Genomic DNA, 27,563 nt, shown 5'->3' with positions numbered 1-27,563 from the left:
CTGTCTGGGCCCGCCCCAGGGGCGGGGTGGCGCGGGGACAGCATGGAGGGCGCGGTGTCGGACGTGGCCGTGTGTAACCTGGCGTTCGCGGGGCGCCTCGAGGAGCTGCGGGCGCTGCTGCTCCGCGACAGGGCCCAGGCCACGCGGGCCGACCAGGTCAGCCGGCTGCGGCCCCGGGCGGCCTGGGGGCGGCTCTTGCCGGCCGCTGTCCGTCCTTGCTCCGCTTACCGCTTCCCTCCCGCAGGATCACCGCACCGCGCTGCACTGGGCCTGCTCGGCGGGACACACGGACGTCGCGGAGCTCCTCCTCGGGCTCGGCGTGCCTGTGAACGATAAGGACGATGTGAGTGCCGCGGCCCTAGCCCCGGGCGGCGGAGGGAGCCGCGGGGCGGTCCTGGTGCGCGGGTGCTGCCAGGCCCGCTGCTGTCACGGTTTCAGCCGCAGAGGGGCCCTGACAGCGCCCGGAGCCGCTTCCGCCGCCCTCTCCTCGCCCTCGTCCCCTCCCGCCGGCCGGAGCGCCCAGGCAGTATCTGGCACTTGGAGAGGTCTGGGCTGCTCTGTGTGCGCTGGGCAGGCAGAGTGAAGTATGCCACAATTGGAAATAGGCGTGAGGAGGAGATTTGAGACCTGCTTATTGTCCCGGAATTTTAGGAGAGCTGTATTTATGAAGTAACTTGCAAAACTAGGAGGTGTTTGGGTAGTTCTTGGGGTTTTCACATTACCTTTATCTCCGTGTGATCTCTCAAATATGTTGTGCCAAATCATGAGGCAGCCTGAAGATCTCTCACACTGGAGAAGGCAGCCTGAAGATCTCTCACACTGGGGAAGGCACTGGGAAAGCAGGTGTAGGTTCAGTGATTTCACAGTTGGAAAGGAGATTGCCTGTTCCTGTTCTAGAGCAAGAGCTGAAATATCCATTACTAAGCGTCCTAAATATCATCCATGAACAAGGAAATGTCTCATCAGTTTGGAGAGTAGGATATAGAAAAAGTTGTTAACACCCTTTTCTACTACTGCTCTTTGTTCTTAAAAAGTCGCTAGTGTAAATTCTGCAGGGACAAAGTGTTCTGCAAAGATACCATGCATAACTGCATAGCAGAAGTGATTTCTGTCACTTAACTGGCAGCTTTTTCTAGGTACTGAATGCAGGTATGTAAGAAGACATGAGCCTTGCATCTTGTGAAAATCAGTAATATTTTAGCTTTACACTGGTAAGAATATGTGCAGTGCGAGTAGTTCAGGTTTGTCTGGGTTATACATGATCATGTTTTTCTACCTGAAGCTCATGGTTTGAATAATGTGGATTTCTTCTTGCCTCTGTAGGCTGGTTGGACTCCCCTGCACATTGCTGCTTCAGCAGGCCGTGATGAAATTGTGAAAGCCCTCATTGCTAAGGGTGCTCATGTAAATGCTGTCAATCAGAATGGCTGCACACCCCTGCATTATGCAGCCTCTAAAAATAAGCAGGAGGTATGTTAACCTAAGCTACTGGAGCTGGTGGAGTGCTTGGAAGAAGGATTTGGGTATATTAAGCCCACATCCTCCTCCCCTGCTCCTTTCTCTTTCAACATGCTCAGATTGCAATCATGCTTTTGGAGAATGGAGCAGATCCAGATGCAACAGATCACTTTGAATCCACCCCGTTACACAGAGCAGCAGCCAAAGGAAACCTAAAAATGGTACAGATCCTTGTGCAGCATAATGCAACTTTGGATATACGGGACTCTGAAGGGAATACTCCTCTGTAAGTAATTTTTTATTTTTATTTTGATTAATATAGTGTAATCTCTGTGAAATACAACTTCATTACTTCATTGTCTTGTTTCCTTTTTTTATTTTTTGTTGCTTCAAAATACACTCTTGCTTCACATCCCTGTGCAATTAAAAAGTATTTCAGAAAGTCATACTTTGTATTTTGCCATCGTGGTCTGTACATGCATACTTTAACTTGTGTTACTCCATCCACTTAAAGAGTGTAGAACATGTTTTGTATTAATCTGGAATACGTTGGTTGCTGCTACAGGGTAGAAAGTGAATTAATGACATCAGAGTCAGAGGAAACTGGTCTTGCAGGCTGGTCTACTCTGTCCTGCCAAGCAAGAACTCATTTCAGAAGCTTTTCTTCACCTCTCTAAAGAAAATAAGTTGCAACTGAAGTACAGTCATCCCAGTGTTTATTGTTACCTTAGAGATCAATTTGAATCTGTAAGGGTTACAGTTATTTTGAAGTTGGTGTCAAAACCGCAGTGGAACCAGATTTTGCTGAATAAGATCAAGCAGTAAGTTTTAGCTGTGCATAAACTCCAGTATGGCCCTGGAGTGCACACAGTTCTTCCTAGGACACTGTGCCAAATGGAAAAAATAATTTGCTGCATTTGCAGTAACTCATTATTTTTTAGCATCAGACAATTTATTTCTCACCTTCAATTTAATAGAGATTGCCATTTTCCATTCTCACCATGGATTATGTTCTCTTTAGCTTTGCTGACTGCAGAGCCAAATCCTAACCCAAAGAACTGTCTTAACATTGCAAGGAGAGCAGCAGGAGGAATGTTCTTGAGTTGCTTAATGACAGCAGAGGGACTGAACAGCAAGCTTTGGAATCTGTCTAGGTAGTCGGCTGTTTGTGGATTTGTTGTTCTCAGATGTATCTCCCCCCAACACTGACACTGTCATTTTGACATGGTGTAATTGTTGCTCCTTACATGCTTGCACAGTTTAACAGTGGCTGTGGGTTTCTTGTTCTCACTGCAGTCATTTAGCCTGCGATGAAGAGAGAGTGGAGGAGGCAAAGCTGCTGGTGTCTCATGGTGCAAGTATTCACATTGAGAATAAAGAAGAGCTGACCCCTCTGAAAGTGGCAAAGGGTGGCCTGGGAGCCATCCTTAAAAGAATGGTGGAAGGCTAGAGGGGGCTTCCCACTTGAGTCTCTCTCCTGTTGCACTTCTGCTTAGGATTACAAACTTCATATTTTGATAGCTCATCTGGGATGTCATGTATGGTATCAGCATGGTAATGAAATGTTTTTATTGAAGCTGTCCTTCAAGTGCAGTGCCAAAACAACTCTTTGTACTTCCTATTAATTAAATTGTTCACTGGCTTTAAAGTATTTTTCAATATCTTGCAGTTTTCTTTCAGTTTACAGTGTGATGTGTATAAATGTGGTATTCCTTCTTCTTCAGATCCCAGTTTAGAATTATTTCTTTCAAGAAACAGGACCAAAAATGTTTTAACCATTTAAAGCAAATTTTTGTTTTCTTCTAGAGTCTTTGTTTTTTCTCTTAGCTTTTGTGATTTGTGTGGGGGGTTTTGTCTGTGTTTTGTGGGTACTGATTGTCTTTCTCCAGATGCTTCTAAGCTACACTGTATTTCTCTTTGTAGAACGCAGTTTGCTTAGTTACTTAGATAATTGTATCCATTTTTGCTACTCTTGGTGTATTGAGTGAAATCTGAGTGCTTAAAGCTTTTCTGTTGTTACAGGTTGTTATCCTGTTTTTCTCTGAGTCTTTAAATACATGTATTTGATGAAGTGCACTGGACTGCTTGCAGAATGCAGGCACCGTTTCAGGGTTACCTCTGCAAATACACTGCTTGATAATGGGTGGCTCTGGATACTCCTCTGGGATGTACTTCAACTTTAATATTTTTTCTTCTTGTTCCTTTTGAAGATTTCTTTTTCTGTTCTCTTTGACTCCCATATGCAGCACTGACACTTGCAGTTTGCCATCTTATTTTATAACAGAAGCCTGGTTTAACCTTTTTTTACTCATAGCAAATCCTGATATTAAGTTATTACAAGGCAGAGCTAACAAGGTAGAGCCTGAAAAGTGACCTCCTGTCCTGATGTTGTAAGATAATTTTTGACACCAATGGATAGATTTCCACTTGAACAAACAATGAAATTCTGTGAAATAAAGAACTTTCCTAAACATCAGTCTTTGGTATTATAAAACTTTATTAAACTGACATGTAAGAAAACCAGTATTTTCTAAATAGCTTGTATGTTTGGGGTGTGAACAACGAGATGAAACCCTGCCATCCGTTACACAGTATGGAGATGCAACATGTTTGCTCTTCAGCCTCAAGGAAAGGGGGAAATGCAAGCTGGCAGTTGTAGGGATTAAGGTAATGCACTTTATTTTGATAAGCAAGACAGAAACTTACAACCAACAAATATCTTCACCAAGGACTTTAAATGTATCTTAGAACACAAAATGCAGGTTAAATTCCACTGAGGGGACTCATTAAGAACAGGAGGGATAACTGGCCTCTACAGTAAACTCTGGCCATGCAGACCTTGACTGAAGGAGGAACCTGACTGAGTAAATGTTTCTTATATATTGCACAGGCATGGCTGAAAATTTGATTGGAGAGCAGCTGAAGCTAAGTGTTCTGTGTTCATTCTTGATCTTTGTATAGCAAAAAAACCCTGCTCTGTAGCTTTGTAAATCTGCTTCCTTAGGAGCTGGTGGCTTGAATGTTGGCTTAGTTTCTGCTGTCCATATTAATGATCCCTACTCCCTATGGGAAGATTAAGGGGCCATGCAGCACAGACTGTTGGAACATCTAAAGCTTATTCTGAAAAATGTTTGTACATCCTGCATAGCTCTGCAGGGTTTTAGAGCTACACACCGTGGATCAGTACCTAATAGGACTTGTGCTTTGCCAAGAGTATCAGTGGGAAGCTGGGAATGGTGTCCCATCCTTCTTAATAAACTTTATCTAAACACCAAAATGAGAACAAACATCTGCCAGACAACACCACACTATGGTAAGCAACTCCAAATACGTGTTATTTTCCTTATCTCCTTACTCCCAGCAGCCTGTTTTGCTTCTTCTTTTGCCTTTTTACTACCATCTATTACTCACTGGTGGTTAGAAGTATGAGAGGAGTCATTAGTCAAGAATGTGGTGAATTGTTCCTTTCTTTTATATAAAAACTTAAACACAACTTGAGCAATTTCTACTTTTTGAATGAATATAAAACCTGTGGTGTTCTAGGAAGAGTGTACCATCTATAGAAGTTAGTGTCAACTTCACCAGCATAAGCTCCTGTCTTACTGTAGCAAGTTAGGTCAGGAATACCAGCAGATAAACGTGGGAAGTGAGATGAAGGAAAGACTAAAAGAAATATGATCACATGATAGAGTCCCCTCTTCAATCACAATATTGGAACAAGCCTTACTGGGTACCCAAATGCCAGTTCCATCAACAGAAAACCAGAATTGCTGAAACAGACAGCTCTGGAACTCTGGCACCCTTGGGAGCTTTAGGCCAAGGAGGTCACTGTTAACAGAATGTTTTCCATGACAGGCAGCAATGGGGTAACATTTTCCAGGATTTTTTTTTTAGCTTATGTGGAATTCAGACACACAAGATTTCCTTGACTCAGGTCTTAACATCTGTTAAGATGTTAACAGGTGTTTCAGCATTCTGATGACATTAATGTAACCTCTTTTTACTTCTGATGTGCACAATCAGTTTCTTGAAACACTGCAGTGTACTGGCCTTGATTACTTGGTGCACACGAAGCAGGTTGGCTAACACTGTTTCTGGACAAGGCTGCTGTGGTTCTGAACTCTGTGGACACCCAGCATTACTGGTAGTTGACTGGAAAGCTCTTACTTTGACAAATGCTTCAGCCCATTTCCTAATTAGTTTTACAAAATAGGTTGATGTTGATGATACTCCTTTTATACTTAAATGTTTGTACAGTATAACTAGATAATAAAAGAAATTTGGTTCACTTTAAAGGCCAAATCTTCTGCTGTTTACAGAGTGCCTTTTTGATCCACCCCAGTGGGTCACAATGCAAATGCCTTGAACACAAGTTTTAGTCATGCTTCTATGATAATACAACAACAATTTTTGTACAAAGGGGTCCAAAGGTGACAAAGAAAACTATTATGAGCTCTAGGCTGTTTCTTCTTTTTCTGCTTCTTGCTTCTCATCATTTTCAGGTGTTGCAGGAGCTGCTGTTTCATCAACACTTGGGTATTCATTTGTTGCATTGCTCGATGGAACTGTGGTCACAGGAATGTTTTCTTCATTGGGTACCTGAACATAGTCTGCATTGGATTGTTTCTGAACCATTTCTCTGCAGAAAGACAGGATTAGGATTGTGATCTCACATGAAATCCCATGTACACTAGAGTCTTTCAAAATAATGAATCGTTGTATTTGCTATGTGAACAGTAACTGATGTTATGATGACTGTTTCAAGATTGTGTGAAAAGGTTACAACACCACTGGTGCTGAGACAAAAAGACTGACAGCATATCAGCTAGAAAGATATTGGTGGTTTAAGTGATCCCATTAGAATAAAATAGATTTTAGTGTGTTTAATTGTTATGCCAGGAAAATGGAAAGGGAAACTGAGTGCTGGCAGCATCTGAGGAGTGATAGCAAAACTTGCTGCTCCATGTGAGCTTTCTGGGAAATTTCATGTAGATCTGGGGTCCCATTGAAGTGCATGAAAAATAGAGTTCAGTCAGAAGAGAATTATGAAAAGACTGAAATCTGTAAAGGTAATATAAAATATATTTATTATTTTAGAAAATATAGAAATCTAGAAAAATTTTTTTAGTAAGAGGTAATAATTCCTTTTATCTTATCAAAATGATAATAAACCAACTCCCAATACTGAAGCACTTTCACATGGTAAAAAATATCAGATGCTAGTGGAGTAATTCAATGCAGTAAGATTTATTAGGATCCAAGTACAAAATTAGGTGTTAATGCTACATCAATTGAAAGCAGAAATCAGGTGCATGAGCGACTGATCACTGGGCTGGGTTAGCAGAATTCCCTACTAGGAAGTCTTAAACCTGTGCTACAGGGAAATCACAATTTTTTTCTGGCCTCAACTATATGTAGTTATTTAGCATTTTATGTCAATGGGCTGAATACAGTGTATATAATGCATGAGATTATCCCTATTCTGAAGATTTGGCAATTTAAGGGAAAAATGAGCAACCAAAGCATACAGAGAAAACATCTCCAGAGCAGGATCAAAATGGACATTCTGGGCTCCATTCTGTTGTCTAAACCTTGTGTTTCCTGCAATCTGAGATACCTGGGAGTATCCCAAGTGTGTGTCCTGTAATTTCAGATAGCACTGACCTGAGCCCTCTGTGTTTAAATATCAGTAAATTTCCTGAGGTGACCCTTAGCTGCTCTTTCTTTTTTTTACTTCCTCCACCTGCTTTTAACAGACCCCATTAACTTTAACTCTAAAGAGCTGTTTTTATAACTTGCCACTTTATTTTGTCTTGTTTAAAAACATTTACCTCACTGTTTCAGATACTGCTAAGTGGTAGCTGCCTGTTAAAATAGGGAAGAGGGCAATGGCACCTTCTGTTAAAAAAGCAACAGGTAAGAAGTCCCCCAAAAGCAGATGTTCACTTCTGGAAGTTTTCTCAAAATTTGTATTTTGCATTTTCCTTTAGTTCTGAATTAGCAGCAGTGCTTTACATTAATACTTGTCTTAAAATGAAGTAAACAGAAATTCTTACTGCATCTCATTATTTGTTGGCTTCCTATTTTTTGCCTTCTTGGTTAAGACCCAAACAATAATGCAGATTATAGCAGCTGCCAGAATTGCTCCAATCAGTGCTCCAGCAACAACACCACCATCTGAATCTGCAAAGGAAAGAAAAAGATTACTTGACTTTTAAAGAAGTAGTATAGCAAAATCCCATGGAAATTTAGTTCAGGAGCCTTTAGCAGAATGAAGGGATTGGATTCAAAGAACTCTTTGCAGGAGGGTGGCCAAAGATGCTCCAGGAAAATGAGAGCTCTGTGTGCTTGGGTGGTCTTTGCTGCCTCCTCTGTCATGGGTAGCTCCCTATCCCAACAAACTCCCTGTTTGTGCCTGGCTAGTGAATTCATTGGGCTGTACTGACAATAGGTAAAAGCCTTTGCTTTTCAATCATTGCAAACACATCCTGAAATCCAGGCTGCCTTTAGTTCTGTCTTCCAGCCAGTGGTCACATCTCCAGTGCCCCAGTCCCTGTACTACCATATTTCACTGATGGTTGTAATTTCTGGGGTGGGGAGACCTCAGTGGGACTGTTGGCTGGAAGAAATTGCTCCAAACTCCTTGTCTGTCTGTTCTCAGTAAAGATTCTGCTGACAGAACCAGGTCCAGCTCCTGCTCCTTGCAGGAAATTAAGGTGAGGATAAATTAGTTTTCTAGGTCATTGTAAAGCCTGGGCAGGCCTGCATGAAAACTCCAGAGCTCTCCAAATCCTGATGTGTTCTTACTTGAAAAAAAAAAAAAATCTAAGCTCCAAAGTTGTTAAAGAATTTTCCTGCAATCTGTGCATGTCCTCCATCAGAGGTGTGCTTGCTTTCATGTGTTTTACTCACGCTTGGCGGTCAGGTCCAGCTCACAGGTGCTGTTCCCCAGCAGGTTGCTGGCTATGCACCGATAGTAGCCAGTTTCAAAGGTGGTGAGGTTGCCAATGAAAAGGATGCCAGAGTTTGGATCTGTGACAAGTGGGGAGCAGGGTCATGTTATTGTTTTTATTCTGTAGAGGCAAACAGTTCTCTCTGGTGGGTAACACAGAGCTATTCAGATGTTAGAAAAAGGGTTCACCAATCGTTGATTTATTTGTGTGGTTTTTCATATTCTTTAAAATAAAACATTTACCTTCCTTGCAAATTGCTCCAGTGGGTTCTTTAGGGGTGTGTTACAAGCCCCTACTCTGCCAACCAGTCTAGCTGATGTTTTACCCACACTGATTCTGTGGCTGTCTGTGGAACTCCACAAATGAAAATGCAACAGGTCTAGAAAATTTCTGTGAGGGAAGGATGTGCTAGTTCTTGAATGACAAATTGATTCAACTTAAATTCACTCAAAATTTCAAGGGAAGAGAGATGTAAAGACATACAAATTTATCTCATTTTAACAATTTAAAGGCCTGGACAGGACTTCAACTTTTATATATATATATATTAAATAGAAAAAGCATCCTATGGTTTTGACAGCTGTGAGTTGATTTGAATAAGTAAAAATTTGATTCTGACATTGACTATTGAAAGAGGAGGATTAATTTTAATTAGCCTATGTGATACACAGCATTTGGAATGCTGGAATTTCAGATCCTGAACATGGTGTGTTAGTTCCTGTGGTTACATACCAAGTTGTTCTGTCACAGGCTTGAGGGTGTTCTCATCGACCTTGTACCAGTGGTAGGTGGGGCGAGGCAACCCCTCTAAACAGTTGCATAGGAGGTAGATCAGATGGCCTTTTTCAGGGGTTCCTTCTACTTTGCAGAAAGGTTTTGATGGTTTGACTGTAAAATAAGAACAGACACATCAGGAGTACACAGCTGGGCTGCAAACATCCACCTCAAGTTCTGGTACCCTGCTGCTGTGAGCAAAGAGCTGAACCCCATCTACAGGTTTCCATCCAAGAGCAGAGTCTCATTTATGAAACTGACCAAAGCCTCTCCCATTAAAAATTGATTAATATTAAATATATGTACATGGCCTAGGATACAGTTTTATTGTCTTTCATTTGCATATTAACCATTAGGGAGGTGTTGAAGCTACAACTAGCAATTATTTTCCCTCACTACTACTCACTGTTCACCATACACCATTCTGCCACATAGCAACATCATTTTCTTTAGACATGGTAGGCAGGAGCTTTTCCACAGAGAGGGAGAGGATCAAGGCCCAGTTCTTTCAGTATATTAACAGTTGTGAAGGAAATAAATCAGCTATAATTCTGTTAAAAAATGTATCCATCTTTATATAATATCATCACTTTTCACAAAAGGGAAGATTCTGTCTTCACTTACACCATTGTTTTTCATTTCCTACCTCCAGAAATGCTTTTGTGATTCTTTAGAGGGCTGTCAAGGGAAACCACCAGCAATGAACATTGCCCAAACCAACAACTTTTCTTGGTTTTCATGTGAAAAGTGTAATCTTTAATTCAACTGCTTCAAGATTTACTATTGGTTTTGGGAATTTTAGTTGAGAAATATCAGTAGTGCTTTGGTTTTTCAGGAAATCAGTTTACATGTATTTTTTGCTTATCCCTGGAAGATAGGCAAGGGATGCCAAGTTCATCTGCATCTTCTCTGTTTCATCATTTCTGCTCTGCCTGTTCATGGTTGAATTATTGCTTTCCTTCTCACAAAACAAACTTTGTACTACTTTCATCCAATAAATACTAAATTTCTAGAGGTTTTGGGAAACTGATGTGAGTCAGAACTCAGGCTGTGCTGCTGCCTCTCCCTAGATTTATGCAAGGCACCATGATCAACACTAGATACAATTAGCAAAGTTTTGGACTGTGCTGGGGCTGCATGTAGTGGTTTCAGTGAGAAGCTGTCACTCCCAGTTAAAATGGTGGTTTATTTTAACCAAAACTAGTATCACTTTGTTTTCCAGTATGAAAAATGGAGTGAAGCTGGGTAATTCTAGCCACTCTCTCACCTCCTTACAGAAGGGAACTTTTTGAGAGCCCAAAGTGACTGAAGGCCAGTGGTGGGAGAGTGAGATTTGACTGCAGTTCAGGCAAAGGCAGCTGTGCAGTGGAAGCAGGTCAGTGTGGCTGGAAGCTAGAGGGCACCCAGGCTCTGCCTGCCTCCAGAGCCCTTGGAAACACTGCAGCAGTGACTCAGGGAACTTCCCTCTGCATCATGGGCCTTGTTTACCACTGCCTGTTATTGCCTCTGGCCCTACGTATTTTGAGCTGTGAATTCAGTGTTTCATAATATGGCATGAAAAAGACAATACAGCAATAGAGAGGGGAGGCACTTACCCAGCACATTGACAATCACAGATTTTTGACTCTGCCCAGCATCGCCCTGAGGGCTGAAAACTTCACAGGTGTAGGAACCAGTGTCTGAGGGCTGCATGTTGGAGATTGTTATTGATGCATTCCCTGGACTTGTTGAAGCTGTTATCCTGTTCTTAAATGCTCCATAGGAGTAAGACTGGCCTCCTGAATAATAATAGATCTGTGATAAAGAAACAATTGTTAGTTTAATAACAAAAGATCTTCTTGCTGCTTTGTTTGGTACTCAGAATATATTTGATTTCTGATTAAAGCCAAGCAATGTCATCCCCTTTCTTGCCTCCTCCCCCAAGAAAGCAGAAATGAAAACATAGTACATTTGAATACATACTTCTAAAGGTCCTTAAAAAACTAGCTTTTCAGAAATTGTATTTTTAATTGTGTAATTGACAGTAGCTAAATCTTTTGGGTACTCCAAGCACAGACTGATGCAATTGCAAAAACAAAAGCGAGACCATTGACCACCAAATGACAATTTGGTGAAAAAATGCTAAGTCATGTACAGTGAATAAATGCATTAAATGAAGCACTGATAATTTGTGATAGCATAAATAAGCAACTCAGTGAAAGATTATGACAAGGATGGACCTGTCATTGGAAAAAGTGGGTGGCTGCAGAGCTTTCCAAATACAGAATCTGGCAAACAGAGGACTGAAATGAATTCACAAGACAAAGGTCTAAGCAAACAAGGCACCTGATCTGTTGGCAGTAAATTTGAAAGCCATGAGGATACAGTACAAGAACAGAGCAGAGTCATCACACATGCAATTAGAGCAGCCATGCTGTTCTTGTTTGTGTCATCAGCTTTGGAGGCAGTGTCATGGACTGTCTTGGTTTTTTGAATTTATATCAGGGAGGAAGTAAAGAATATCTGCTGGCCTCAGTGGTTGGGGGGTTCCTATTTGGGATCAAGAAGTTCCTCTTTTACTAAATAGTAAAAAAAATGGTTTGCCAAATGGTAGGTATAGTAAGGATAAACATTTCTAAGGAATGCAGCATTTCCTCCCAAATAAATATTGCTGATTTAACATTGACTGGTTTCATTGACTTCAGTAGCATCAATTGCTCTTAGCAGCATTGTGGAGTACAAGTGGCCTTATAAGCCCAACTTGTTGTCTGCTGATGGAGAGGAGAGGTAGAATTGTGTTCCCTGCAGAGCCTGGCTGGCAGTCTGAGCCTTGGGCCCTGAGTCTCTTTAGGAACTGCAGTAGCTCATCTGCTCTGGGTAAAGTATAGTAGCTCTCAAGGAGTACCTGCCCTCTGTCCAATCTAACTCTGCTCTGAAACCAAGCCCTGAAAGAGCAAAGATGTGGAAAACCACAATTTGTTAATTATTTTTCTGAGGTGTTAATGGTAGTGTTGTATGAAAGTGTCAGTATTTGGGATAGGCAATATGTTCCCCCAGTGTCTGCATACACACACTAGGCAAAGTGAACAGTTCCAGCACACCCAGTCATTTCTCTAAACTGGTGAGAGGTGTCCATGTAGAATTATAGGTTGTGGCCCAAATCGATCTAACATTGTTCCTACTGGCAATATTCCAGAATCATCTGTGAAGCTGAAGTAACAGCATGTTTTTTAATGGAAATAAGGGGAAAATCCTTGTAGGAAAAAGTTTTACAGACTCCTGTTCACAGGGCATTCTCACTTGATTAATATCAAAATTTCCTTTTGGTCAAAGTTCCCTGCCTTTTAGAGGTACTGCAGCTCCCTGGTGAGAAGCACAATTTGCTTTACTTCACAGATCACTGATTGCATTTTGAATTAAGAATATTAATTCTTAATTCTGCTTATCCTCCCTGATACGGTATTGACTGAAGTCTTTAAGAAATGTTATCTAAAAACCTTTATTAGCTTAAAGCAAGGTACACTCAAAAACTGCCAGAGCACAGCTGGTTTATGCAGAGATATGGCTTTGAAATGAAGGTCAGAATCAGCTTGCACAGCACCAGCAGCTCCAGGACTGCAGCTTGGCCCTCTCTCAAGAGTAATTTTGCATACTCCTCAGCCAGCCTTTATCTTTCCCTGCCCCAGGATTACAAACACCAGGTACAATTGATGCAGGGCTCTGAACACCAAAGCATTCCCAAGGTGTGGAACACTGCTGGCACAGTGGGGAAGTGTAAGAGGTCCAGGGTCAGCTCGATGACAGACCTGGTTAGAAAGTGCTGAAGCTGGATACTCCTCCCAGTTTCCATTGTGTGCATGCAATACCATCAGTTTTAAAACTGATTTTATGCTTTGCAAATGTCTAGAGATAGAACTCTTTTGCCAAACCAGACTCTGGATGGGCACACTTTATTCCCTGGGGAAGGAGAGTGTTCAAAATAGGGAGTTTGGTTTAAACAAATCACTCATCAAACAAGTTGTCTACCTGGAATTACAAGAACACACTGGCCACATTTGTGTCATTCTACATTTATCTGAGTGTGAGCAACAGCAGAGTATTATTTATCAACTGTTTCTTGCAAGAATCTGTGGTTTCTGACTTCAGTCTCTTCTGAGGCTGATGTCCCTGAATAGCTCTCAATAGTGATGGGCTGGATTTCCATCTCCTTTCCAACTGCACTGTTGCAGTAGGGCAGTGAAAGAGGTTCCATTAGCTCTTCTCACTAATGTGAAATTAAGCTCTACAATGATTTAAATGAAGTAATGTGTGTCTTGCTGCAGCATGAAAGGAGTGGAAGGACCATCATACCCTATTAGAGGCTTGGTTGATGGAAAAAGGGGCTAAATTCTACTCAATCTACCTCAGAGGGATCTGGGATTAGGTGAGAGTAAAGAGCAGCAGAAGGGGTCCATGGAATGCTCATTTAGATACAGCCCATCTTCCTGGGAATAAAACTGGCACTGCAAGTTGTAAATGCAGTTGGGGCATGCCAGTGAACACTGTGGAGGAGCTAATGCTCCTCAGTGTATTTGACCTGGAGTCAGGGTGAACTACATGCTCAAGTCCTCATGCAATGCACTGATAAACTAATCCTGTGTTCTCTCTGTCTGAGTCAATGAATGCAGAGAAAATATTTAGTGCATGCTGTTCAATCTGAGGCAGCTGCCAACACAGCAGAGAATATTTCATCTCTTCATAGAATCAAACAGAGCCTTACTGGGTCACTTTTTGTCAGCCATAAAGGCAGTGAAACATTCCCAGGCAATGTGTTCAGCTCCTCTGCAGGCTCCTGCCTGTTCTCTGTTCTCTCCTGTTCCATGCTTATCTCCCTGGCTCTGGAGTTCATTGCCTGAAGGAAGGTGGTGAACACCAAAAAGGCTGAATAATGTTCTGATTAATTGCTGAGTGTATCTCTTGTCCCAGAGGTATGATTGGATTGTGTACACAGGAAATTTCATTTAAGAGGAATATGTTTCAGTTAATTGGCTGTGAATTCATAATCCATTTTAAAGAATACACTCAAAATGGATATTTTAAACCCTGGTTCAAAGTGTATTTATTCTGTCCTTGAAAAGCTGGTTTGTGGCTTTCAGAAAACTGAAATGAAAATCTTTGCAAAGGTGTTTCTGTTTTGATTCAAAAGTAAAAAAACATTTTTTTCTCTTGAAGATATGGAAAACTTTTTGGTTTTGGGCAACTTCCAGCTAATGTTTTCTCCTACAGACACACATCACTGACTTTTCTTTCCATATTACCTAAAATGTGTGTATGGGAAAAATGTATATAGAGTCAATGGCAGACTTCTTCTGGAAATCTTTGTAATCTCGTATGATAAATATAGATCGAGTACACCATCTTGAATGCAAAAAAAAAAAAAAAAAAAACCAACAAAAACCAAAAGGAATCTGCTATGCTTCCCTTCAAACAAGCTTTTCATGTCCTCAAGCAAATCATGAGCAGCTGTAGTGAAGTTGATGATTTACCAGAGCAGAAACAATATTGAGGGTGCATTAATGGTTGCTGCTCCTCCTTACCAGCTAGTTTGTTGAGGCAAGTTATTCCATAATGGTGCCTTTTCACATTTCATGGGAGCAGCTGCCTGGGTGACTAATCAAACAGCTGACAGAAAAAGGAGCAGAGATCATCACTTCTAAAACTCTTGTCCCTAATAACTTCATGATCTGAGACACTGGTTCCTGCTGAACAGCAAAGTTGCCCAGAAGGCATCTCTGACCTTAGAAAGGCTGCAGTTTAGTTGGTTGTTCAACCTGTGGGCCAGGCAGTGCCAGAGCTGCTGTCCCAGCCATCCTAACCAGGGCTGTGCTTACCCCTCTTGTCCTCAGGCAGTTTCTCCCAGAGTGATGGTGGGGAGTGTGTTTGCCTGCAGGGGAAGCACTTGGCAGAGCTGAGGCTGAGGACTTTCAAAGGCTGCCAGATGTTCAGCAGAGTGTGTGGAACCCACGTACAGGTTTTTGTTGTACAACTTCTGTAGAAAGATCTTCCTTAGGGTGTGAAGGGGGTGTGTGAAGAAGCAGGCAGGAAATTAGAAGAATCATGCTTCCCTCTGCTTCTCTTCTTCTTTTGGCAGGACAAATATATACTAGAATTTGTGTAAAAGCATGTCTTTCAGATGGCTTTGGATGGATTCTTTCATCATTTCCAGGTCAATACTCCTCCTGTCCTCATCTCCTGGAGTCACTGCATCACAGTGCTCTACTTGCCTAGTACTTATGGGTATCAAAGTTATGAGATGCACTTGAGGGGCATTACAAAGTGTCCTGCTAATCTCCACAGAATCCTGACTTCCTGACTGGAGGACAGTTTCAGGACGCGACCTCTTTTCCAGTACCTGTCTTTCCTCCCCCAGCCTCTTCTCCCTTTCCAGCACATGTAAAACTCTAGGATCCTGTTGGATGATGTTTTTCTGGTGGATTCTGTGTGTGACTCACAGTCTTTGCCTGGAGAGCTGGAAAGCTCCAGCATCCAGAGGGCCCTGTCATTGGGGTGTTTGTCATTTTCTGTTTGATATTTTCTCAAGCTACTAGAAAATGGAGGATATGAACAACTTTACTGGTTTGAGAGTGCGATCTCTTTTTTAATTCTGAGGACAGACAGAATTTATAAAATAACAACAATGGGAAAAAATGCTCATCATCTCTTTAAGCATCTTACCATCTAATGAGAGAACCACACAGAATGCCACACAGTTAGAGTGTTAATGAAGGCCCAAAGCTCAGATTCTGAGTTCAGCTAGCTAAAAAAGCAAATGTTCCCACATGTGTTGGTTTCTTTGACACATGTCACATGACTGAGGCTGGGCCCAAATCCCTTCTTTCATCCACAGCTTCTTTTCACATATTTTTGTCAAAACTCTGATCTGCCAGAAGGGTGTAGGGATATTATAGGGATATCCCTTACTGGGCTTTCTGCATAGGGAATTGAGGTATCAATAATGACAAGAAGTGTCTTGTCACAACAGTGCATTGATAGAAGAAGAAAGGAAGGGAGTAGAAGCCTTTAGAGGATCATTCAGCAGCTTTAACTGATGCAAATATATTGAAGGAGCAGCTCTTTCCTGTTCTCACAGTATCATTCTTCTGGCTGAACTATTAGTGAAAAATTCCCATCAAGAACAAATGTGTTTTCTCAGTGCATTTGGTGTAACTGCTCCTCAGCAGTTATTATTAGATGTCAGTTTACATTAGGCTGTACCCTGTACCTCATGGTGAGATGGGAACCCTGCTGCAGTCAGAGAGTTTGGAATGGATTAGGGCTGGAACACTGAGCTGGCAGCTGAGAGAGAGCTGGTTCAGCTCAGTGTCCTTGGTATCCACCACATCTCAAAATGCTTTTATATTCTAGAAAGGAAATCCAGGATGATTACTTTTTCCTATGTAAATATGTAGCCCCAAGTTTGGGCTGTCCAGTCTTGCTCACACTCAGCCCAGAGGCTCCTTGTGGGTGCACACACCCTTCAGATACCCTTTGGGTAGAATATTCCTGAAGGTGCCAGTTCAGCCATCTAGAATAGGTGGGGAGGAAAAACCCAAACACAACAGCTACATCCAAAATCATTTTGACAGAGAAAAATGCAATAAAAAATAGGATGAGTTAAAAATCCTGGATCATGCATCCAATTCAATTTATTTCAGTCATGTGCTGGGTTTGAGATTTCAATACAGAATATGAATACAGGTTTCACAGTAGCACAAATCTAGTAGAAGCTATTTAGCTCTGTTTCCCCCTTAAGGTTATGGGGATTGTTTTCTTACCTTGTATCTCCAGCTACATCTTCCCCGTGCATCTGTCACATACACCGTCTTTTGACAAAGACTGACTGACTTTTCATCCATACTCAGAATACCATGACATGGGGAATGCTGTATTTGAGTAAAAACGTGCTGATCTGTGAGTTAAATGAGACTTTAAATGTTCCCCCAAAATCAAAGAGCCATTTCTCACAGAGCTCCCCACCTACCATCCGTGCTGGTCACGAGGGCAGGGTGCCTCGTGTTCAGGGTTTTGTGCAGAAAGTACCTCAGGCCTTGTCGACCGCTAGGTGAAAAAGGCTTATTCCTAAGTTCTACCTAAAATTAGGCAAACTAAGATTAAAGTCTAATGTTTGCTCCAAGCATCCCAGTTACAGCCTGGTTATTTTCTTCTTGTCTGCACTGCCCTTTGGGATAGCCACAGGCAGTGCCCCATAGTCCCAGTGACATCCAGAGTCACTCCAGTGGCAGTGACACCACACCAGCAGCTCCATTCCTCTGCTCTGCAGGTGCTGCCTCTGCTCCCCAGGAAGCTGTTCCTTACAGTGGCATCTAAGTGCTAGTAACAACTCAGTTTCAAAAAATCAGCTCTAGGCAGAAAGAGGTGCTTATGGGTGAGAAAGGCCCTTTCTGTCCAGGGAGTTTTCCTGTACTGCCTCAGGAGGTGCTTCCCACAGGCTCATCTTTCTCATGGGCTGGGATGGACTGCTCTGCTCCCAAGCTGGTGTCCCCTGCAGCAGTGACAGCCTCTGCAGCACAGCATCTCAGGTGTCTTGTGGCTGAAAGTGTGTGAAGGTGTCCCCTGAACTGCTCAGACTACACAGAGGGAATTTGTTCTTTCAGAAGCTTTTATGGAAACCCCTCACATACAGGGCTGGCTGGCCTCTGGCTCTCCCCTGGGGTAGCCCAGTGGCCATGGCTGTGCCTTGCTTTGTGCTGGGCAGCAGAGTTGTGCTGCTGTTGGGACTAGTGAGAATCTGAATTTGGGGTGCCAGGGTGGAAGGAGCTGACATATCTGTGCTCAGGTCACTCTTCTTGCCTCTTTCTTTGGGCTTTCCCTCCTTGTTGCTGACCAATGTGCCATAAGTTTGCTCTTTTTTTTGGAGAAGATTTTCAAAAGAAGTCTATCAATAATTCTGTTTTGCCTAAAAGTAACAGGCATCCCCGACCTTTACTCATATAGTGAATTTAAAATTTCAATCAGGAATCCTGCCCTGGGCACATCTTGGTTGGCCAGGCAGTGTCCCTGACCATTTCAGTGACTTTAGCTGTGGGTGGCCTGGGCTGGGCTCAAGGTGTGGCCCAGGTTAGGTTCAGGAGTTGAATTTAGCTTTGCAAGGCTGCAGCCTCGCCTATGGAGAGTCAACAGAGGCTTCAGCTTGCAAACATTGACTTAGGTGCTTTACACTGGGGCCAGCCAAGTGACTCAGAGCATGAAATGAAGCACAGATGTAGGTCTTAGCAGGAGCTGGGACTGTGCCTGATGAAGCAGGCCAGGCTGTGATGTACCCTGGGTGAGCAGAGCAGTGCTAGCCTCACTTTGTCAAGATGTAAAATAGAGATCATCCAGTGCTGGAAAGTTCTCAAGATCCTTGGCTGGGAGTTGTTATTTAGAACTTAAATTCAGCATTAAAGGGCATGTTGCTAAGGGGTAAATGGCAAAAATAAAAAGTTAAAAATATGTATGGCATCCTACATTCCATGATTTTATACATTATTAAGTTCAAGTGAGGGAAATTACTTCTACTAGAGAAACTTCTCAGGAAAAGAGCAGAGTTAGGCTCAATTAGAAAAAAAAAAGGTTGTGTTCACCCACTAAAGCTGTGCTGTCTTCAAAAGAGTGCTGTGAACACCTGGCTCTGTTTGCTTGCCCCCTTTTCACTGTGCTGCCTGTGAGCAGCCTGGTTGTGGGGGCTCCTCCTTGTCCCTGGTGTCACTGCCATGGTTGGAGCTGTGACACCTGTGGCAGCCCTGGGGAGGGGGACAAGGCAGGACAGGGCAGGAAACACCACAGCAAGCAGCAAAAGACAAAACCAGCCTCACCAAGGCTGTGCTGGGAGGCAGATCTGCATCAGCAGCAGGGCTGCAAAGTAATGAAAAGCACAGCCTGCCCTTGTGGCAAGGTAAAATCTGCTGCTGAGTACTTAGGGACATTAAATTAATACTGGCACTAGTCCTGCTCCTGGCATTACTGATTTCACTCCAGGACTGTACCTGAGCTTATGGATCTCAAAACACTGTAAAATCTGGACTGTAAGTGGCAGTGGAAAGTAAAGGGGTACCTATGGCCTCTGCTTTTTATAGGTTATGTCCTAAAAATCTAGTAATTTAACCCTTCCATTCATTAATGCTTAAACCCAAAAGTTTCTTAGTGGTATAAATTTGCCTTAATTATATATAATGTTTATAAATGTATATAATGTTTACAGCTTGCTCTGTTACTTGTTACCACTGTAGAGAGCAAGGGCCATGTTCTCAGTTGTTTAAATAAACAGTATTTATTAAAATCAATAATTTTTTCCACACAAATTTTTATAGAGAATATCTCCTCTGTCTAATCTTATTATTTTCAATATAGTGCCTGTGTGAATAACATGCTCATCAAGACATCTAGCATTTAGTAAGATGGCAGGAATATTTTAGAATTTAATAGTGAGAGAAGATATATTTTCTGTAGAAATCATAAGTTTCCTGTCTTCAAAATATTTGACAGAATTTTCCAATTGTCAAAAATGGAATTTGAAAATGTTATCCAGTTAGTTGCTGAAAAAAAAAGAGCAAACTTTGAGTAGAGCCAGAGTTTTCAACAAATTTTTTAGGGCAAATATATGCTATTTACAAGGAAGTGTTTGGTACTCTGTTATGGATCTGTTAGAAGAATCTAAATATCTCATAAAATTAAATTATTTTATTCCAGTTAAAATTCAAGCTATTGTTCTGGTATTCAGTAAGATATGGTGCCAGTCTTTCCAATATAGTTGTGTTTGTCATTTTACCAGCATATTAAATATGTATTTTTGCATTGCATATTAATATTGTTTTACCTAAACAATGACAGCCAAAGATGGCAACCTCCTCCATTTTCATGCATATGTTTCCTACTTGGAACAAAACGTGAAACTTAATTCAGCAATGTGCCAAGCCACCAGGGCAGAGCCAGATTTGTAGAGAGATTATCTTTTTGTTTAAACTTGTGAGAGGAAAACATGCAAGCTTTCAGGCTCCCAGTCCTTTCTGAAACTCAGGAGAGTCATCAGCCTGAAATAGAGATACCAGCCTCATTCAGAGGGAGGGGGAAAATCCAACTTTATGTCCATCTGTGTCGTGTGATTTCTTAAACCATATTTCCCACAAGCAATCACAAGCCTTTCTTCCCATGTTGGCATTAACACCACTAATTTTATTGTGAGTAGTTCAAAATGGTAAGGAATTGCCAGGTGGTGGTAAAAGGAAACAGGGTCAAGAAATGCAAGACTGAATGGGTTGCTGAAAGCATTTTATAAGGAGCAGTGTCCCAGTCCTGCACCCTCCAGGGACAGCAGCAGGATCCAGGGGACAAAGGGAAACCTCTGAGCCTCGCTGCCAGCCCAGGAGAGCTGGGGCTGCAGGGAGAGGAGATTGTGCCTTGGTGTTCAAGGAGAAGGGGATTAGCACTAACCCAGGGCCTTTCCAGATGGAACTGACTCCATGGAATGAAAATGCAAATCACCAGCACATGCACAGCCATTACAAACGTGTGAATTTGCCGTGAAATGAGTTTCAGATGGGGAAATCCTGCTGCAGTTTTTCCCAGCAGTGTTTCCCATGGACCCAAGGCACAGCTTTCCCACTGCCTGTAGTGAGAGCTGCAGAAGCCAGGAGGGAGCACTGGAGGGACTGATCCACGAGGTTTCCCTGACATCTGGTAGTTTTGCATTGCTTAGGTCTCGTTGAGTGTATTCTGAACCACCCACAGTATTTTATGATTGTAATTTTCAGGAGGTATTTTTCTCATCATTACCCACAGCTTACAAATGGTTTTCCCCTCCTGGATCTCTTGAAACTGCATGATTCTCCCTCTCAAATACTTATAACTGCAATCTGCTTGTCTCTCTTGATTGTGACCAGGAAAAAAATATGGCATTTAGTGTGTTGCAATATGGAAAATTTGATGCAAGTAGAAAGACTAACCAAACCTGGATGACATGAGTTTGATTATATGTTAGTGCTGTACTTCCCACCTGAACAAGCAATTATAATTTATAATATATTGTACTATATACAGCTTAGGAAACCTGTAGCTACCACCCTTTCAGGAATAATCCTTCATTTAATAAAATAGTTTTAACTTGAGGAAAGCAAACAATGAGTAACAACTACTCAGCTACACAATCAGGCAAGGTGTGCCTACATCAGTCTGTCATTCAGCTAGAGCCAGAATTTGGGATGGGCCCAGAGTTTGTACTTAGCACTGATACAGGCTTTATCTGTGGCTGTGATACACTGCAGGTGAGTGAGCAGTTCTGTCTTGGGTTAAATTGCCATTTCTTACATTTTGGCTACTGCTGCTCAATGCCAAATACATTACAGCCTGCACATTCTGCACATTACAGGCTAATTCTGCTGTAATTGATGAACCAAATGGAAGGTACAGCTGTATCAGCAATGGCGAGCCTCCTACTAAAATATTATTAAGAAATAAAAATGAACAGGACAAAAATATCCTGAGTGTGGACTGTGATACCCCTCTAAGTCAAATCTCTTTACATCAACTCTCAGCTGTAACACCAGGCAGGAGGATTGAACTTTCAGAATTTCAGGAAAAAAAAAATGTTGGCAACAGGATAAAAGCAATGGGAAATGATTGCTCCACAAGCCAAGGCATGGCAAAGGAATCCCAGTGGTCTTCAAGGATTCAGCAACAGTTCTAATCAGGATTTCTTCTTCTAAAGGAATGTGTTGCTGACTGCTCACCACCTGCCAGGACTGAGCTGATGGGAGCTCATACCCTGTGTGCTATGCTGGGAATGAACTCCATGGGTTCATTTCCCCACCAAAACATAAGAGTAACAGATAGTTCTTGAGGTCTGGGCCCACACTCAGTAGTGTGAGTACTGTTATGAACAAAAAAAGGGTTACCCATTTTTTTTTCCAAAAGTAGAATTACAAGTTTTACCAACTCTGGCCGAAGAGTGCTTTTGTTAGCTGCTTGTTGTAATCACCTGTTAAGTATCGAGTCATTAGCCATCTATGGTTGAGAATTCACTCTATTGTATCAGCATCAGCCTGCTTGTGGCCAGGTGGGAGGATGGCATTCCCCCAGACAGTGGAGGGGAGGGAACCAGGAGTTGATATGCAGATAAGTTTAGAGCCAAAATGCAATAGGGCAAGCCCCTATTCCAAACGCAATTAATAAACCCCTAAACCAGCGAGCCAATATGGAACTCAGAGATCAAAGTGGTCTCTGGACATCAGGGGTGAGGTGAGAAGCCAGGAGAGACTCTGAAAACCTTAATGGCCCCTCACCACAACTTAAGAAGATGCTAGTTAGAGCCAGGACCTGAGTCTGCCAACTCATAACTGGGATCCGGGGGGTGTATACCCCTGCCTGCTTTCGTGAGGCCAGACCCCCAGCTCTGTCCCCTGGTGGACAAAGCTGCATTTGCCTCCTCCTCCGAGTCACTCCAGGGAGCTGCGACGGCGAACCCGTGGATCTGTCGGGCTTCCAAGCCTTGAGCTGATCACTTTTAATAAAGGCATCAAAAAGGGAGAAATATCTCCTGCCCTGTTTATTTCAAGTACATATAGATATACATCCCATCCCTGACCCCTTCCAGGCAGACCAGGCTGCTCTGCAAGCTCTTTACAGCCACACCAGAGGCTCAGGCTTAGACCAAGTCACTGCTGGTATTGGTGTCCTTCCCAATCCATCCATGCCTACACCCTCCAGCCTACACCCTCATCCCCCAGAGCAGGATATTGTTTGGCTCTGCAGCCCTTTGGGGTCTCAGAAGGGCAGGGACCATTTGCCCTTGACCTGGAATTGTTCTGTGTCCACAGTGACAGCCACGGGATGCTGGGAAATACCAATGCAAGTTTGCTGTGGCAAATTTCCTGCTGTGACAACTTTCTGCAGAGTGCTGCCAACACTTGCTGCTCACTTTGTGCTCACAGCCCACCGTCATGCACAGCTCCTCTTAGTGAGCTGCCAAAAGGCAACTGCAGTGCCTGAGTCGAGGAGCTCTCCTTTGACCCTTCAATGGGGAACAACACATTGTCAGAGGCAAGGGCGTCTCACCAGGAAAGCAGCTTTTACAATGGCAGGAAATACCTGCCAGACAAGAGAAAAGGGAGCTGGCCCAGGAGCTGCAGCCCCTGTGTGATTTTTGGACACCTGGCCTTTGCTTCACTCTTCCTGTGTGACTCGGAGCAAGTTGTTTGAGCATCTGAATCACTTTTGTACTTTCTCATCAGTTTGTGAAGGCACTCAGGCATGTCAGTGGGAACTAGGAGCCTAAAGTTCACTGCACCCCAGTCCTTAATCCCTAGGGTAGGAGCCCCAACATTACCTGGTCTGTAGTAAGGATAACCCCATCAAACATAACAAGACCCTTTAAGGACTAAAGGGTATCTCAAATATCATTTCATAGTAGTAATAAACAAATCTCTTACGGTGTGCAGCTGGCTCTCTTTGGCACTGTAAAAACTCCACTGAATAAAGAAATTTCCCAGGGGTGCAGAACTGGTGTATGTGCAGAGGAGGGTTGCATTTCCACCTGTTGTGACATTCACTGTCTTCTCAGGGACTGTCACCACGACCCCGCTGGCGTGGCCTGTGGGCAGGGAGAGTGGAGAGGAGAGATCAGCTGGGGCTGCCCTGGGAGCAGGGCATTTTATAAGGAGCAGTGTTATTGAACAAACTGTAGGATATGTGTTAATAACACAGTGTTAACTCTCTGTGTTATTGAACAAACTGTAGGATATGTGTTAATAACACAGTGTTAGCTCTCTGTGTTATTGAACAAACTGTAGGATATGTCTGGCTGTTCTCCTTTTCAGTACACTTTCCCTCGTGCTTTGTGTGGAAATTTCAAAGATAACAAGCTGGAACTGGCTACAAGCTAACAAGCAAATTAATCCCCCAGAATACTCTTGCCCTTACAACAAATAATATTCTTAAAAAGCAGAGCTCCTAAACCCATACTTGTTCAAGTTGGCTGATACTCATCTTCTCACTGAGTCTGTGGTTAAACTGAAGATTCTGTCTGCTGTCACAGTGCTCTCCTGTGCTTGCACTCATTCACAGCTGTGTCTACCCCTCTCTTACCCTTTTCTTGTCTTTTGGGGGTTTTTTGCAGTTATTTAATTAGATATCTGATCTCCTTCACTGTGGGAGACCTTATTATCACTGTCACCTCCAGTATTCCCACTTCATACACCCTTAGGTTCTGACTGGGACTCGGTGGCACTGCTGGACCTCTCAGGCTGGAGTCCAGCAGCTTTTCTCTGCTTTTCTTTGCTAATTCCTTTCTTTTTGTTTAGGTTGTGAGTGTTTACCTCCAGAAGCTGTTTTTTTTCCCAATGCTACTACATTGGAAAATCAAACTAATTTTTTTGGAAGTGCTTTTACTGTGTGGGTTGTAGGGAGTTCTTTGGTGACTTGATCAACCCTTTCTGTTGAGCTCAGAGCAGAAAGGGAGCAAACACAGGTGAGCCCTTCCCATAGTGCTCTGATCAGTCCTGACTACTCAATCACAGCAATGAAAGGAATCAAGCACCACCTCACAGTATTTATCTGTTTCTATCCTCTGTGAATTACTAGCCATGATGACACATGACAGCCAAGAGAGAGCTGTCAGAAAAATGAGTCTGAATTTCAGGCCATTGAGTCCAGTTTGAAAGCTAATGTTTAAAGATTCAGACTGAGAATGTTTCTTTTGAATGGGATGGAAAACATTAAACATTTTGGAGCTTTCTAGGTAAAACAGGCAAGATGAGAATTTAATGTTATAATAATTTTCTTGTGGTTTTATTGCACACATTAATGATTGAGATGTAAAATGTTTTACTCAATGCAGGATCTGTGCATCTTATGTTGGGCTGCTGCTTTGGAGAGTTTAAGCAGAATCTGCAGTAATACTAAAGAGTATTTTGCTGAAATTAACAGCCCTGTGTGAGAAAATGTTGTTTATATAAAAAACTATCTATTTTGTCTTTTTAAACTGTTAAATATTGCAAATTCATGAGTTAATACAGTGTGCAAACCCATCTGAATTGTTTTCCTTGTTTGATGGCTTTAACAGTAAAGGCTCACTGCAAGGAAGAAAGGAATAATACACTTTCTGTGTTGATGGTAGCTAGGATGAAAATTAATGGGTTTAAACTACAACAAGATTTATATTATATGTGAAGACATATAATATAGTGTCACAGGAATGGCTGGAGCCTGACCTAAATGTGTCAAAGCTGCCCTGGGGAAAGGGGATCCCAGGACTGGCTGCCAGTTCTGCTTGTCTTGTGAGCTCACAGCAGCTTAATCCTTGCTGAGATCTAATAGAAAAACTGTGCCATCTTATTTTAGGTGTCTCAGTTCACTGTTCTCAGCTTTAGGAATTACTGTTGGCCAGAGGATGATTGTTTCCTGCCTCAGTTTATGTGTATTAATTTTCTGCTCTTTGCAGGATTAAAGGTACTGTCTTTCAACACAATATTATTCTACTAAAACATCCATTTTCCACTCATCTGCTCCACATATTTACTTTGTCATTCTCTGGTTTAAAAGTCAGGAGTGCCACAGAGTCTGACTGTTAAAAGCTTTTCTGGAAGAAATGAATTTTAGCAAAAATTACTCCACAAAGCATTCTAGTTTCCATAAAACTATATTTTGAAGAAATAAATTTAATTTCAATAATCTTCACTCTAGTGAAAAGGCTGTTTAAGCCAATGCTAATTGCAACATGGATCTTTTGACTGACAGCAGAGTGGACTTGCCCCTGTTTCCTCACCAAGAATGTCAATGGCAGTTTCACTTTGCATTTATGGCTTCCAACCACAAATCCCATTTCCTACATACAGACCTTTTGGTTTAAATTTTAAAAAGAGCACAAATAAGAAATAACTCAGTAAAAACAGCTTGTGTGAACAGGACTGTAACTTGTTAAAAATGGCTGATCCTTGTCTTTCCTCATCAATATTATGGTGAGACTGTGCCCTTCCCACAAAGTCACAGTTAATTAGGAATCTCCCACTTTCATGAAATCCTTTGCAATTTTTAACACTCATGAAAAAAATCCAAATTTGCTGATCTCTTTTGAGCCACAACAGAACCCCCCAGTCAGTAGTGCCCACCAATATGGGCACACTGCTAACCTTAAATCCAGAACTTGCAAATTAGAGGATATTGCTTTGAAAAGTATGTATGGTACCAATTCTGAACTGCTTTCCATATCTAAGGTAAAAATCTGCTGGGTTTATATGTGTGGGAGAGTTTGAAACTCCAGGAGTAGCTACTTAAAATATTTCTATGGCACCCAAATCAGATAATTCCATCTGGAAAAGAAGATGTGGAAACTAATTTTCATTTTCTGTAGTAGATACATGTTTATCTCCATGAAGCATTAAAATGACTGCTTCTGTATATATTAACAGTAAAGCTTAGCACAATGAAATGCCCTTGAAATATGAATAATACATAGTTTTTACTATACCATAATATTCCTGGATTTCACAAAGAATTATGTCCTCATTTAATTAAAAGATTCTTTGCATGCCCAAAGTTAAGCATCCCCCCCAAATTTTTTGGTGGTGAGGAATTGAGGCATCATTTTCCAGCCCTATTATCAAGGGGAGACAAAATCCAAATATGGAAAAACCTGACCTTGAAACACATGAAAGACCTGAACTCTCCACACAAGAGCTCTTTGCCTCTTCCTGACATCAGAGCAAAGCATTAATCTACCAAAGACAAAATTCTGTTCTGAGCCAAAAGCTCTTTCCAGGCAGGGGTCAGTTTGTGGATTTCCAGAGGGTGCTCTGGCACTATAGCCATCATTTTTATTCCATCCTGAAATAGTTCCTCTCTAAAGTTCTCCCAGTTTGCTGCCCTCTCTTACTCCCACAGGCTCCTTGTTCCAGCACTATCTCCATCAGTTTGTTATCCTTACCTGCAAGGATGGCTAGAACTGGAAATATCTTCAGCACTGTTGCACACATCTTCTTGATGCTGGGAGAGAAAAGAGACCAGATGCTGCTTCTGGCTTCCACTGAAACTGAGCTGGTTTGTTTTTTGAAGTCAGTTTTTTGTTTTCCTTATCAGCTGTGTCTCAACACGTCAGTGAGCTGTTTCATTCTCCTTTATCACATGTGTGCCTTTCTCCAACTAGTGGTGTGACCGTTCACTTGAAACCATTTTGTGGGGTTTGAGCAACCAAGGGCTTTGTTAATAATAAACCTTTGACTCAGAGAAGCCCAAATTCTCCCACTTTTGCCAGGCCCTGCAGTATTTGCCTACTTAAGTACATCCACTGAGTACAAGAAAAGTATTTGTGAACCTATTTAGCAGTCAGCCTGATTACTAGTGTTGGGGTCAGGCTAATATGAGTAATCCTTA

The 27,563-nt window shown here is 42.2% G+C and overlaps 2 protein-coding genes across 3 annotated transcripts; one reads left to right on the top strand and one right to left on the bottom strand.

Moving 5' to 3' along the window:
* The first annotated feature begins 9 nt into the window (after window positions 1-9).
* Window positions 10-3,934, top strand: PSMD10 (proteasome 26S subunit, non-ATPase 10). 2 transcript variants are annotated; one of them, XR_001990525.3, is made up of 6 exons: window positions 10-156; window positions 245-343; window positions 1,324-1,470; window positions 1,578-1,744; window positions 2,480-2,612; window positions 2,755-2,897. XR_001990525.3 is itself a non-coding variant. In XM_009090342.4 (5 exons), exons 1-5 carry the CDS (start codon window positions 43-45, stop codon window positions 2,906-2,908), a joined length of 681 nt encoding a protein of 226 aa, XP_009088590.1. In that variant the 5' UTR covers window positions 10-42; the 3' UTR covers window positions 2,909-3,934. The 2 variants fall into 2 exon arrangements, 1 of the variants encoding a protein (XP_009088590.1); XM_009090342.4 differs by lacking the exon at window positions 2,480-2,612 and having other exon boundaries at window positions 2,755-3,934.
* A 1,970-nt stretch (window positions 3,935-5,904) lies between these two features.
* On the bottom strand, window positions 5,905-27,351 carry VSIG1 (V-set and immunoglobulin domain containing 1). The gene is given in 7 exon segments (XM_030228951.2): window positions 5,905-6,097; window positions 7,515-7,641; window positions 8,371-8,490; window positions 9,144-9,299; window positions 10,781-10,979; window positions 23,627-23,787; window positions 27,118-27,351. Coding segments are annotated over 7 exon segments (1,005 nt in total). The 5' UTR covers window positions 27,167-27,351.
* Window positions 27,352-27,563: the final 212 nt, after the last annotated feature.

The sequence above is a fragment of the Serinus canaria genome, chromosome 4A, assembly GCF_022539315.1.
Source record: "Serinus canaria isolate serCan28SL12 chromosome 4A, serCan2020, whole genome shotgun sequence".
Lineage (NCBI taxonomy): Eukaryota > Metazoa > Chordata > Aves > Passeriformes > Fringillidae > Serinus > Serinus canaria.
This window is presented reverse-complemented; position numbering and strand designations above follow the sequence as displayed.